At 38.7% G+C, this 15,760-nt stretch overlaps 1 protein-coding gene across 3 annotated transcripts in view; it reads left to right on the forward strand.

Annotated features, from left to right (window-relative positions):
* Nucleotides 1–15,760, forward strand: part of LOC143022869 (ras-related protein Rab-5B-like) — a 49,303-nt gene that overhangs the window by 13,985 nt on the left and 19,558 nt on the right. For all 3 annotated transcript variants that reach the window (XM_076181254.1, XM_076181255.1, XM_076181253.1), the window contains exon 2: nucleotides 12,378–12,551. In XM_076181254.1, the coding sequence (XP_076037369.1) occupies nucleotides 12,386–12,551 (166 nt within the window). In that variant the 5' untranslated portion in view covers nucleotides 12,378–12,385. The remainder of the gene's footprint in view (nucleotides 1–12,377; nucleotides 12,552–15,760) is intronic.

Here is a 15,760-nt window from a genome sequence, read left to right on the forward strand (position 1 = left end):
ATTAACGTCCGTTAATGAGAGGTCTCACTGTACTTGGGTTCAATTGTGGCAGGAAAGGGAGGAGTGTGGGTGGAGGTAGAACGTAGATTGAGAGAAGCGAGTAAATGCCTAGGTGGATTAAAAAGTGTAATGAGAAATAGACATTTGGGAATTAATGCTAAGAGGAGGTTATATGAAGGAGTGATTGTGCCGACAGCACTGTATGGGGCAGAAACATGGAACATAGGAAGAGAGAAGGAGTTTGAATGTGTTTGAGATGAAATGTCTGTGAAAAATGAAGAGGTGAGGAGGAGAATGGGTGGAAAGGGAGTTGGGAGATAGGGTTGATGAAAGAGTATTAGGATGGTTTGGACACATGGAAAGAATGAGTGAAAAAAGATTAGTAAAAGAGGTGTGGAAGGCAGAGATGGATGGATGGGGTAAAGGGGCATTACAAAAGAGAGGAATGTCTGTTTCAGAAGGATGGGAGAAGACAGAAGATAGGGGTGAATGGAGAAGGGTTGTGTATGGATGATGCTGTGATGCATGAGGGGGAGTGGGTGGGTGAGGAAGTATGTATGAGAAATAATTTGACGCAGCACGAAGGGATTTCTCCCCGTCTTCTCCTTTTCTGCATGAGGGGATGTAGAGGGGGTCGCTGATTTAATGAAGCTGCCTAGCTGTGAATGAAGGGGAGTGGAGTAGGTAGGGGATGGATTGGGTGGGGGTGGTTTCTATGCCTTTGTCTTTTGTCTACCCCCCATGTAAGGGGGGAAAAGCCTTTGGTATATGTATGACTGGACACTGGTCAACTTGTGTACTTGGTAACTATGCTACAATTTTTGCCACTACTTTCAGAATTGTAATGATTGAGTAAGGATTTTTGTTGTTAGTCTTGTGAAGTGACAGTTATGCGAGCTGAGTGAATATATATTTGAATGGATATGTAGTTATGTGCAGGTAGTAGGTTCTTGTAGATGAGTAGTATGCTGCCTTGGTGAATTTTGTGGTGTTCATTTGGATGTCCTTATGTTTTGTAATGAGATGGATGAGTAAAGTTGAGGGCTCTTGCATAGAATTACGTATCTATCATCTTCTTGTGGTGTATTATGAAGATGATATTGGTTTCTTTGTTCAGTCTTTGGTGATGGTTTTGGAACATCCTCTTATTTGTACCTATACTTGTTATGTGCAGTTTGTAAGATGTTTGTTTTCCTGATTGTTGGGAACTATGCTGTGGAGGCATAGTCAAATGTTCTCAAGAACTTTGCAGATTGTGATTAGAAGGTATCTGTCTACTAAAGCCCATGCTGATGAAAATGGTGGCAGCCAGAATCCAAACAGAAATACCTACTTCTTCCAGCCAACACGTCCACTCCAGCACACTTTTCATAGATATGACAAATACTGTAAGGATTTAAAGTGGGGGGATGATGAAAGAACAGTTATAGATGTAACTAAGATTTTTACCAGGTTCCCCTATACATAATATTCAAAATGGTAACAAAAAGTGGTTAAACAACTTCATAGAAGACTGTGCAGAGTAATCTATAAGAACCAAATCTCAGGAGCAAAAAGATAGTGGAGTCCCTCAGGGTGCAGTATTTTTATCCTTACTGTTCCATCTCTTCATGAGTGGTCTCCCAATTCCAGAACCTGACCTGAACACCAATGTTTTCTCATGCAGAAAACCTGATGGTAATAGCTAGCACAATAAATACAAAATAGCAGTCTGGCCAGAGTTTCAAATTGATCTAGATGCAACCACCATACAGAGGACACCGAACACCTCGTACCACAATGTCCCACACTAAAAATGCATAACCAGGAACACAATATATCATACCTGAGTGACATGTGAGCCCACCCTGGGACAACTGATTGATTGGCCCGTGAGTCAGTCTATCAGTCTGTTGACTTTGATCTCTCTTGCAGGAGACCCATTGTACCCAGGTAAGAGGCAGCAGCAATGGGATTGGGCTAGAAATTACTCTGGAAAATGTATTAATTGTGTAGGTATAGCTAGTTTGGGGCAGTGTAAGAGTATTTGGTGTCTTCTGAGTGATGATTAGATCTGGGGCAATTTGTTAACTAGGCCTATTCTGTGTTGATACTATCTTAATAAGCTGGATTCTGACCTGAATGCAGGTGTCCTAGTGTGGTTCTTGTTTCTCTTAGGAGGGATATTTGTCGAGGTGATGTCTGGAGGGATTTGATGGGGTTGTTGATCTGGAAGTGCTTGTCACAGCTCCTTTCATCTTAACCCCTTCACTCTGGGCCAAAATCTCGCAGGCAGCATTAGCTGCCAGTAGTGCGATGTTGCATCATAATACTTGCATAATAAAAAATAAAGTTACCGCTGTATTGCTCGTTCTCTTTCACCCGTGAATTTTGATAACCGTAGAAAATATGATGAAGCCAGTTTACAGAGTATGGGGGTCACGCAGGTACAACTGCAATATATATAATCAAGACACCGACATCGGCATCCTCGCGTACCCACTTGCTCCTCATGAAGCCTACGTAGGCATCATTGTATCGAAGGGGTTAATGTCTTCAGAATGACAAACCACCCCTGAGGTTCTTCAGCATGGGGAACAACCAAAAGTCACTGGGAGCAAGGTGTGGAGGGAGTGCAGGGAGGGTGAGAGACCATTTTGATGCCCGACTACCAGGATGGAATTGTGGACTGCATTGCCCTGGGCCAGTTGCCACCAACCCAGTTGGAAGAGCTGTGACTTTTTGTGACAAATTTTCTTTGAATTCCCTTGAAACTTCCACATGGTACGCTTTGTTGACTGTCTGGTCAAAGAGAAGCCAGTGTATGTAAATGATGCCCATGGCATTTAAAGGAGGGGTGGTGGTCCTTATGAACTTCCTGGTATACATGTTCTGCCTTGTCCTTTTGGATATGGGGGGAGCCCGGATACTTCCTTTGGGCACTTTGTCATTGGATCATAAAGTTACATACTATTGGTTGATTGTGCTTTGCCATCTATGGATCCATTGTTCGCATGGCAATCAGTAGATTGCACAACCATTGATCAATGGTGCTTTGTCTTTGAGAGATGTAATTAAATCATATGGCCTCATCATATTGAAATGTATGTTAACACCAGTAATTTGTCAATAAATATGATTTAGAAAAGGAATATTGGACATTTAAGAATATAATGAAAAGGAAACATGCACTATATAGGACAGGTAATGCCCAATTGCTTACAAAATGGTGAAAAATGATTTAACTAATTTTTTAATATGTAAGATATATTTTTTATAACTAGTTCTCGACTTGTATTTACAATCATATACTGTATCACGTGTGGGAGAACCAATCTATCACATTATAAATTATTTAAAAAAAATTATTATAACAAAAGTATTAGTATTGCAAAAGATTATATATTTACAATTACTTATAAAATCGTATCAAGCACAACACATCCAAATAAATATTTCCCCAATGCTATCACATCAGTAATTTCACATCCTAAGTAGCCCATAAATTTACCACATTTATGTAAACCTGCCTAAACCCATGACTGGTGTTTTTTTTTTTAATTTTTCAGCAGATTTAATTGAATTTATATTGACACATTGTATGGTACCATTGTTCATGCTGCATTCTACCATGAAGGTTCCATCATCTGGGCACTGGTAGTGACAGTAAATGTCCATTTCCTCTTTGTGGAGAAATTGACATGGGTGAAAGGGAACAGAAGATGGAAATAAAGAATCAATGCATTTTCCAAAATGTTCACAAAGGGGCCATTGTAATGTAGTTCACTCATGTCCTTGCCAAATAACAGTGAAGTTGCAAATGCAATGCAGTATAGTCCAGTCATATGCATTTGGTTTTGTCAGTTCATTTCTTGAATCACAATTTTTTCCTTGAAACTATGCATATACAGTACTTGGCAGTGAGCTTGACAGTATCATTGGCTGGGATCTGGTGTAAGGAATCATAAGTTCCCACAATGTTCCTGTCTGTCTGACCAATGTTTGAAAGTTATCCAATGACTATTTGATACATGCAGAAGTTGTATGAATTCACCGGTAGGCATGTCAAAAAAATGTGTTTTGCTGCAGAAGTGTCTTGTAAACCAGATGTATTGGTGGAATTCTGTTTTCAATGTTTTTCTGGCTGCTGCCATATGCTGATCACTCAACCAGACATTATTGTCAACTTCCTTTGATAGCAGTGATAGTTCCTTATTCGAACATATTGAGGATGGATGACAGCAAGTTGAACATTCTATCTTTTTCAGTTGACAGCTATACTTAGTAGTCTTGCAACTATTCTTAGTCATAACGATTCCTTGTGAACTTGTTTTCCGGGTGTAATTTTTTGGCATCTTCATGATGATTAATCCACTTTGGATTTGTCTGGAACATCATCACAATACTCCTGCAGGTCTCCACCAGTAAACTTTGTACTTAGTAATCCATATTGTGTGTACAACAAATGACTTGAACTTTTTCCCCGTATACATCACTCACAACATATGGTATCAGGTTTATATCTGTCAAGGAATGATCCAGTTTTGATACAGCAACACTATCACCCGTTGAAAACTCTTGGACCTAGATATGTTTCTGTCTATTGTAAAATTTGGACATCTTTGTGGTGGCAATGTATATTGTCCAAAGTACATTTACGGATGGCTCTGTTGAGTTGGTGCCTCATTGCTTTCCTCTTACACCATCTTTGATTGCTGATCCAGATCTGGCAACTTATCTGTTAGCATTTGTTTCAGCAGCAAGTTGTTAGTGTCTATGAGATCAAGCATTTCCATATTTGACTCTTGTTACATCTTGCTTCTTCTGACAGAACTTGAAAGCTTGAAACCTTTCATTATCTGCTGAATGTTGCTTTCCATTTGTGCTGTCTGACTCCTTGCTCTTCACAGTTTTCAATTGGTTGCAATGGTTTTGTGGTATGCAAACATAGCACTGGAACAGGTGCCTTTCTAGTTTTCTTTTTTTCTTCCATTTTCTTCTTTTGTTGTAATATCTATGTTGATGTCTCTTCAACTTTGTCTCGTTCAAGACTCTTTGGTGACACAGTGCTCCTTTACACCAGAAAATATTTTTGTGGGGACACTCCTACCAAAGTTGACATGGTATGGGGCACCTTTTATAGTTTCTTGGCGGGTACTCTTCATTGAGAACATAATCCGGAATGAAATCCATGAAATCCTGTGGAATCCTATTTCATCTTGGCTGACGTTTTCCTCTTGTTTCATTGTGGCAATCTCTTTTTCAACTGTCCTCTTTGTACATTCCACCAAACTCTGCAACTGAGAATGATGTATTCTTCTAACATACGTGCTACATCATCTGCTATTTTTTGCTCTAATTGGAATAACATGTGATATTTCAAGAAATGGTCCATGAAGTGTACTATACAGTATAGTTAAAATATCTGGTGAATGCCACATGTCAATCAGGTCACTCAAGAAAGACTGTATGATTGGATGGAGTGGTGGTCTAGTCACTCATGGCTGATTGAGATGGAAAACGGTACAATTTTTGCAGAATTCATGGACAAGACCATGAGTTATTTCAAAGTAATGATGTTAGACATGATCAAGTACATTTTTGTATCTTTTATGTTTAACTCCTGACAACTGATGCTCTTTATGATATTGTATATGTTTTCAGCATGAACAACTCTTAGAAAACTTGATGTGCCCTCTAATGGATTCTTGTGATTATTGGGTATGACAAGAATTTCTTTAATGTCTAGGCCTCATAGGTCCACTATCTGGAATTGCTATGTCTTCGCCCAGTGCCTAAAGTGTGGGTCAACTTTCTGATTTTTGTTCAAAAGGTGTTGTTGAATTGAATAGTACTTTTCTTCGTTGATGACAGGGCTCTTTTTGGTGATGCTGCCTGCTTGTCTGCAATTTCTTGCATACGTCTTCTGTATTTGTCATCCATGTAGCATGTTGTATGTTTAATGAGGTAATGTATGGTAAACCTTGGTCCTGTTACCTCGTAAAGCTGGCAAAGGAAGTGATAACCAAAGAAATGGCAGTAAACGCTGCATTTATCAAACAGATATCATCCAATCTCGTCGGAAATTAGTGTTGTTGGACTGTGACGGTTTCTTCATAATCTCATTGGTAATTATTGTTGTTGGACTGAGGCCATTTCTTCTTAATTTCATCAGTAATTTGTGCCAATCACCATTTCCCCCAGTCACCAATAATTTCTGGTAGTGTCGGACCTGTGACAATTTCTTCACAATCTCATCAATACTTAGTGTCATTTTCTTTTAACATCATGATAAATACTCACTAATAAACACCCTAAGATTACATGTGCTCAATCGATCCCATATCACAGCACACAAGCAGTAAGGAACAAAGACCAAAGATTTGGAGGGTCTTGGTTGGCTTGATGTTTAGTTTAAAAAACATTGAGAGATGGCAATGCAGTTTTTAATGTCGAGATGAGTTTAATTATATTTTTGAATGTCCAATGTATCTTTTCTAAATCATGTTTATTAATCAGTTTATTGGTATTGACATACAAGTCAATGTGACAAGACCTTAAACATGATCCAATTATCCCTTGAATGTGCAGCACCGTCGATCAATGGTTGTGTTATCTAACAATTGCTGCACGAACAATAGATTCATAAATGGCATAGTGCGATCAATTCATAGTGCAAATTGGTCGATAGCACTTAATAGTGACAGTAGATCTGGGTTTCATCACAGGTCATATACGCCAGCACTCTTGGATTGGAGGAAATGAGCTTGGCCATCTTCCTGCTGTCACTAATGTGTCTTCCATTCATCACTGGGGACCCATTGTACAAATTTTGAATATGATATATCTTCATGAATGATTTAATGTACAGTTGCCACACCAACTCCAAATTATATATTGTGTCCAGTAACACACTTGCTGGCCGAGCAGGTTAGGGTGTTATTACTTGTGGCAAAGGTCAAGGTGATTGGGGTTCAGACACTACCACTGGCAAGTTGAACTAAGGGCATGGTTCATTAAATTCCATGCCACAAGTGGCATGGTCCTAGCCTCCTGATGGGAGGGGGGTTGTGACATTAAACCAAATCATTCGTCAACACACTACAATCCTCATCCAGATTATTGAGTTTTCACAGCCAACTCGGGCATTCTGAAATTCCTCTTCCTCCTACCTTAAAGTCTCTAAACTCCTCTGCTAGAGTCTCATTATACAGAGAGTTGCAGCATAACTTGACAAAAAAAAAATTACCCAGGGAGCCATTTTGCGGCTAAATAATTTTATTTCATGCATACTGTTTGTTCTTGCTATTATGCTAGGGTAGGGGATGAACCAGTAGATGGAGTGGTTGGGAAGTGTGGAGTGCCAGGTAAAAATCATAATGGAGAGTTATTGGTGGAGATGCATATAGGGAGTTGATAGCTTACACAGTATTTATGAAAAAAGTTATGCATACACATGGGAGAGGATGGTTAATAAGGTCTTAATGGAAAGTGTAGTATCCAGGAAAAGAGTATGAAGCATTCTGGAATTTTTTGGTGGAAATGCATTTAGGTAGTTGATAGCTTACACAGTATGAAAATAGTTGAGCATAAATACACATGGGAGAGGGTGGTTGATAAGGTATTAACCCCTTCCATACGGTGCCGCACACGTAGGCGTCATGGGGAGCGAGTGTATTCGCGAGGCTGCCATATCGGCGTCTTGATTATATTTATTGTAGTCGCCCCTCCATAATGACATTCTTTCTAATTCTTTTGTAATCGCATTTTCTATGGTTATCAAAATTCACGGGTGAAGAGAGAACGATCGATATAAGCGGTGACTATATTTTATGATGCGAGTATTATTACGACACGTCGTACGGCTGGCATTGGCTGCTGCCACCGAGATCCAAGTCCATGATGCCTACGTGTGCGGCACCGTATGGAAGGGGTTAATGGAAAATGTAGTATCCAGGAAAAGAGTATGAAGCATTCTGGAATTTTTTGGTGGAAGGTAAACTGAGAGTGGAAGATGGGTGGAAAAAGAGGAAAGGGGCAGAGGATACGTGCTCAGTAAACTGTGTAAATGAGAAGGAAAAGGTGCAGGAGTACAAGGAGAAGCTGAGAGAAATGTGGGAGGTGATAAAGAATAGAGGTAGGAATGGGGCATTTCAAGGAGGGATTCACTAGGTGTGCAAAGATGGTGTGAAAAAGGATGATGAGAGGGAATAGAAGGAAGGGTAGTGAGTGGTGGGATTAAGAAGTGAAGAAGGTAGTAGAAGAGAAGTGAGCATTCAGGGACTGGTTGCAAAGACATGAGAAAAATATGAGAGGTATAAAGGAAAAAGTAGAGAAGCAAAACAAGATAAAGGAGGCAAAAAGGAGAGCATAACAGAATTTTGAAAATAGTAAAAATGTTATGGAAATAAGGAGAGGAAGAGGAGGCGATCAAGTTGAGAAGAAAAGGTGAAAGGTGCAGATGGAGAGATGTTAATAGAAGAGGAGATGGTAAGGGGAAGATTGGCAGAGTATTTTAGAGAACTGTTGAGTGTGGAGGAGGATGGGGAGGTATTGGTGGTATCAGTGGCAGGCACTAAGAAATTGATGGTGGTGGAAGAGGAAAATGGAGGAGATATAAGAAAAGATGAGGTGTAAGTAGTTTTGAAAATGATGAAAACAGGTGAGGCACCTGGGTTAGATGGATGTCATGCAGGATGTCTGGAGAATGGAGGTACATTAATAGTGGACTGGCTAGTAAGGTTGTTTAACCTCTTCAATATAAGCCAAATTCTCACATGCAGCATTGGATGCCTGATGTATGATGATGCATCATAATACTGGCATTATAAAATATAAAGTCACTGCTGATTTACTCGTTCTTTCACTCTAAGTAATAATAATAAACAGAAAAATGTGATCAAGCCAGTTCACAGAATTCAGGGGTTACAATACTGTCATTATAAAATGTAAAGTCACTGCTGATTAACTAGTTCTTTCACTCTAAATAAAAATAAACACAGAAAATGTGATCAAGCCAGTTCACAGAATCCAGGGGTCACTCAGTTACAACTACAAAATCAGGACAGCAACGCTGATGTCTTCATATACCCACTCGCGCCTTATGATGCCTACATAGGTGTCATTGCATGGAAGAGGTTGATATGTGTTTAGGGGAGGGTAGAGTGCCAGAGGACTGGAGGAGTGCCTGCATAGTTCTCTACAAGGGAAAAGGGAGACCAATATGAGTGTAGTAACTTCAACAGGATCGGTTTGTCGAGTGTAGTTGGGAAGGCATATGGGAGGGTTTTAATCGAGAGGATTTGGGGAGGAACAATGTGTGTTTAGAAAAGGTAGGGGTTGTATGGATCAGATTTTTGTGGTAAGACATGTACGAGAAAGCTTTAGGAAAAGGTAAGGATATATTTTGAGCCTTTATGGATTTGGAAAAGGCTTATGGCAGGGTAGGCAGGTAGCCACTATGGGAGGTTTTGAAGATATATAGAATTGGGGGAAAGCTGTTAAGGGCATTCAAGAGTTTTTATGAGAGTAGTAGAACCTGTGTTAGAATTAGAAATGGAGAGAGTGAGTAGTTTGAGGTAAAGGTGGGACTGTGACAGGGCATGTCTCATGTTGTCATGGCTGTTCAGTGTGTTCATGGATGGGGTTGTGTGCAAAGTAAAGGTGAGAGGAATGGAGATGGTTAAAGAAGATGGAGAAAAGTGGAAGGTGAGCCAGTTGTTGTTTGTGGATGACACTATGTAGTAGGGCAGAGGAGAGATGGGTTTTGGGAAGGTATCCGATAGAAAGTTGAAAGTAAATTTTGGAAAAGGTAAAGTAATGAAATGTACAAGGGGAGATGATGGCAGCAAGTTGGAAATAAGTCTTACAAGAGAGAGGCTGGAGGAAGTGGATAGGTTTAGGTAATGAAGGTTGTATGTGGCAGAAAAGGGAGTGGAGGTGGAAGTAGATTGTAGACAGAGAAGCAAGTAAATGCCTTGGGTGATTAAAAAGTGTCGTGAAAAATAGACATTTGGGAATGGGTGCAGAGAGGAGACTATTAACTTAGTTGTATTATACGGGAAGGGAGCTATGCTCGTGGTGACCCTTTTTGTATCTTTCAGTATCATTTTTTTTTTTTTTTTTATTTATTTATTTTTTTTTTTTTTAATTTTTTTTTTTTTTTATATATAGTAAATCATTCCTAAAATTAGTCATATCTTCATCCAAATAGTCAAATGCCACTTTCATTGACCTTAGTAGGTTGAAGATTTCTCCGACTATTTTGTTTATAAGTTTATCTGGTGTCATGTCTTTGCTGATTATTATTCCAAAGTCCCTTTCCAAGTGCACTTTTTTTTTATTTCTTCTTCACCAATATTTTCATTTTTTGAAATTCTGATTTTACTTTTTCCAAACTTCATTATGCTACATTTCTTGATATTGAAGTTCACTTCCCACTTGATTGTGGAGGTGTGTATCCGGGAGATAGATCGAGTCTATGTCCGGATGCCATGTTGGGATCACTCTTAGTTTTCCCCCATTCCTTAGGCATTATGGCACTTAAGGCACTGCACGATGACAGCGTGGTGATCCGGCGTGCTGGGGCTACAAAGACTCCCCAATGTGCCCATCTTGTCATAACTCACCCCAAGATACAGACCATCTCGTACTGCACTGCCCAATCACAGCAGTGCCTGGGGGTTACCAGACTATCTATGAAGCAAATCAAACATTCATAGACTGGCTAGCAAATACAAAGTTGGAGGTGTAAGAAAGCCATACGATACTACTACTTCCCACTTTTGAGTCCATTTCCAGATTTTGTCCAGGTCTGATTGTAATGAATCACAGTCCTCTTCTATTCTTACTTTCTTTAAAATTTTTGCGTCATCTGCGAAGAAATTCATGTAACATTGAACTCCTTCATTCATGTCATTTATATGAAGGGTTGATTGTGCCAATGGTACTGTATGGGGCAAAGACCTGAAACTTAAAGAGAGGAAAAGTGTAAATGTGTTTAAGATAAAAGATGAAATGTCTGAGAAATATGGGAGGGGTTACAATGTCGGATAGAGTGAGAAATGAGGTGGTGATGAGAGTTGGGGTGGAAAAGGAGATGGCAGATATGGCTGATGAAAGAGTATTGGGATGGTTTGGACACATAGAAAGAATGAGTGAAGAAAGATTAGTAAAAGGTGTGGAAAGCAGGTGGAGGGAGTGAAGTTGAGGGGACGACCGTGGACAAGATGGATGGACGGATGGTGTGAAAGGGGCGTTGAGCAAGAGAGGCATGTTTGTTAAGCAAAATAAGGAGAAAGCTGGATATAGGGATGAGTGGAGAATGGCTGTGTATAGATGATATTGTTACCAGATACTTAATACATAATTTCACCTTAGAAAATGCCATCCTATTTTTGCCATAAATATGCAGCTGCAGGGGTGGGGGTACTTGCTGCATATTTTTTATGAGGACTGTAGTTGAGGCTGTATTTTTTTTCCTGCCTCTTGCTTGCCCTCTGATTGGTGACTGCTATCTCTTCTACTGCTCTTTGGTGGATGGGAATTGGTCATTGGCAAATATTTCCAAGTTCTTTTCTATTTTTTCTGTGCATTCTTTCTTTTTTTTTCATACACTCTTGTTTGTAGGTTTTCTTTTTTCTTTCGATGGTGATCTTTATTGGGAAAGGGTCTTAGGGGAGGTCATGTACGGGTTCTCATGTGTTTTGAGGAAGGATGAAGACATGCCAGAAGCTATTTGTTATGTTGAGGATGTTGCCTGGTGGGGTGGTTGCAGGAATTTTATGTTTAGGTTGGGGAGTTGGTCAAAGGATTACAAAGGAGGAACAAGCTGACAGGAGATCTTTTGGTCCATAACTAGGTCAGATGCAAAAAAATTATAATAATGATAAATAAAAATTATAATACTGTAAATGATAAAATAGGTAAAGTTAATAAAAAACAGGTAAATAATAAATAATAATAAATTGACAGACAAATAACAAACAAATAAATAATATAGATTAAATGGCAGGCATTACAGCATCCTGCTTAGGTGTTTATCTAAATGAATCTTAAAGCTTCAAACTGAACTACATTGCACTGCCTCTGCAGGAAGTTTATTCCATTCATTAACTACACGGCAAAATTATTTCTACCCACTTCCAAATTAAATCTATTTCCTGACAGTTTAAGACCATTATTCCTTGTTTGGTCTGCTGTTTGTGTGTTTAACCAAATTGTTTGGTGTACATTCAAGTCCAGTACAGTATGTGGTTTGTGAATGGGTTGAGAGGTTAGAGTAGAGGTAGATATTTGTGATGTGTTTCTTTATTTTTATTTGGAGTGATGTCATTTCAGTTGTGGTGTCTGAGAAAAAAAAATCAAATGGAGTACTTGTATTATTTTGTTTGTTTCAGGACATACAATGGCCCAAAGAGGAGCAGTAGCCCAGAGGCCTAACGGAGGAGGCCAGGCTAAAATCTGTCAGTTTAAACTGGTACTTCTTGGGGAATCTGCCGTAGGAAAATCTTCACTTGTTCTTAGATTTGTTAAGGGACAGTTTCATGAGTATCAAGAATCCACAATTGGAGGTAAGGCATATAACATTCTTCAGTATTTAGTAATTTAAGTGATACAGTAGCCCCTCATTATCAACGGGGATTTGGTAATGAAGATATTAGTAGATACCCAAAACTGTTGATACTGATTTATGCTTGATAAGTATCAGCTGATTTCAATGTTTGTATTATGTTGCTTTATATTTGTTGTTATATGTAGCCTGTTTCATCATACTTATTGGAAATATATTTATATAGAGTCATTGAAAAAAAGGACTGTATGATACAAAGAAAAAATTCCACTTATGATGCTTAACTCATCAGGGTTGCCATATTAAACTGGCTGAAATTAGCAGTTTGAAGGGCTAAAAGTATTGAATATTAAAAGCAGCCCAATATGTATGTAGATTGGTATCAGTAGTGTAGCAAGTGTGGGGGATGAGGGGGCAGACTGCCCCGGGCGGCATGCGGCATGAAACACACATTTGGGGCAAGACTATATGGATATCTCTTGACAAAATGTGAAAAGCATTTAATTTTTAAGGTGGTTGTTCACTGAGAACTGTAGTACAATTGATTGAACTGTTTTTTCCACTTGCCCATTTGTTTGAGTTTATCAAAAGAAAATTTATTATAGGAACATTTATCCTTGAACATGACATTATTTTAGTCTACTTTTTTTCAAGCAAAGAGGAGCAGAAATGATAGCCATATATAGTTGCATGATCATGTTACTCATTGATGTTGAATGTTAACAAATGCATCATATTGATTGTTGGTTTGCACTGCCAGCTTTTCCAATAGTTTCCTTTGCCATCACTTACACCTTGTGCCACACAGGGTTTGTTGGCAATGTGTTTATATTTGACGACACATCATGTGCAGTGAATAATGCGAGTAATGTTCATGTCAAAATTATATTCAGTCTTGTTCTGATAGTACTGTTGAGCAATGAAGACAAATGGGGATCTGATGAAAAATATGAAGGTTTAATACAGTAAGGATAGGTAATATATATTATTTAAGTGATCATACAAAGATCTGGTGGGCTGTGGTATGACTATTTCCTCATGTGGCACTTTGGTATGCTTTTCACAGAAATATATTTAATAGCATATGTATTAGGCCTATCCTCTGGGAATTTATTTATGATTATAATTCACATAATATATGATAAAGTTTTCAAAATAAAGTAGCACATTGGTTTAGAAATTAGCCCAATCTGACAACCCTGGTCCACTCCATTGCAATTTGTCACCTCTGCTATTGTCATTTCTTTCATTTCCATTGAAAAATGAGTATATGTATAATTATCATGGAGGTGATGCTTAGTGAATAGGCACGGGCAAAGTTAAGATTATTTTTGTGTACTAGCAGAAATGTACAATTTCCCATCGGAAAGTCCATCAGTGGTTAAAACAGTTTTAAAAAAAAAATCCATCAATAATGAAGGCTTACTGTAGATTGAGACATTAAACAACATGAAGAAAATGAAAATCTATACTTACAACATAAGAAGTAACTCAGAAGATCACAGGCTGGAGAGTTTAATGGAAGAACCAAACATCAAGTGGGACATCGTAGGACTGAGTGAAGTCCAAAGAGTGGAAAAAAAGCTGATACAATTACAAGATGGTCACCACCTGTTCTATTATAGAGGTAAGGACAAAGAAAGATCTAGTGGAGTAGGATTCTTGATAAACCGAGAGGTTGCTAGTAATATACCGTATTTTCCGGCTTAAAATGCGCATCGGGTTATAATGCGCACCCATGCACTTCGTTATATCAGTACACAGATAGTGCGCACCGACATATAACGCGCCTGCCTGATCGCCATCTAGCGAGAGAATCGAGTCGGAACTACATGTACCGGTATATGACTCATGTTGTGCGTTGGTCCCTTATTACTTTGTAGCTTAAATAGTTTGTAGGAAATATGATCTAAAAAAAGTTTATTGAAAGTAAAATATACAGAAAAATTTCAGGATTTTTACAGAAAATGTTCATTTTATATCTTGAGGAAATAATTCATCTTTACCATTTTTTATTTAATACTGAAACAAACTACAGACTGTTTCGTTTTAGCTTTGAACCTGCAATGACAGTGGTGAAATAGGACAGTCTCTCATCGAGGTGACGTTTAGTTAATATAACTTCCGAAAGAGGGTGTTGTAGTCAGGTGTTTGACACAAGTTTATGAACGGCTGCAACAGAATTTGTACCATACCTAAAGTGAAGCAACAAAGCCAACATAAAAACTCAAACTAGGATGCTGTGAACATGGGCAAATATCATGAATATAGATCATGTTTCATGGTGTTTAGGTCTATTTAAACATGAAAAATAAGACTCGATAGATACCTACCTATACCAAATATTTATATATGGTAGCCCATGCTGGCGTATTCTTTCATGTCACCATGGCTGTTCTTCTTGTTCTCACGGAACGTCACGGAGAAGTGTGCCGTCCCGACTTTGTGATGGCCAACATCGTCACGTTGTTGTGAAAAAATTACACACACAGCCGCAGAATTTTTATCGTAGGCCGTAGATAATGCGCACCACCGGATAACGCGCACCCCCCATTTTTAGGCCCTTCCAATGGAAAAAAGTCGCGCACTATACGCCGGAAAATACGGTAGTCAAATTCAGTAGTTTGTCAGATAGGGTAGTTTGGATTGTGATTAGGCTGTGTAAAAGGTACACTCTAAAAATAGTTCAGGTTTATGCACCAACTGCACAACTGCTAAAGTGGGGAAGAAGATGGGCGATGAGACGTGCATTGGTAGGTGAAAGAAATGACAGAGGCGAGATGTTAGTCAATTTTGCAGAGAACTACAACATGAGGATAATGAACACTTTGTTCCAAAAGCGTATAGTCCAAATGGAACAACAAAGAATGAAATAGACTTCATATTAGGAGATGAGAGCAAAAGCATTGACAATGTTACGGTGATAAATAAAGTCAACATAGGTAGTGATCATAGAATGGTAGGTTGCACAGCTGAATTCAATTTCAGAGCCGAGAGAAATAAAGTAGTTTTAGGAAAGAAAAGCATCCTTGCAAAGGTTAAGGATAATAATAAGAAATTTCAGAAATTAAAAATAGATTCGAAGCTCTAAGAACTAATGAGAATACCGTGGAAGATATTAATTTGAATTTAGTGAATATCATTAGAGAATCGGCAGAGAAAGTAGGAAGTACAAAAAACATTAGAGAAAACAAATACTCCCAAGCTACA

Source organism: Oratosquilla oratoria, unplaced genomic scaffold (assembly GCF_046742065.1).
Source record: "Oratosquilla oratoria isolate Oo_2021 unplaced genomic scaffold, ASM4674206v1 SCAFFOLD211, whole genome shotgun sequence".
NCBI lineage: Eukaryota > Metazoa > Arthropoda > Malacostraca > Stomatopoda > Squillidae > Oratosquilla > Oratosquilla oratoria.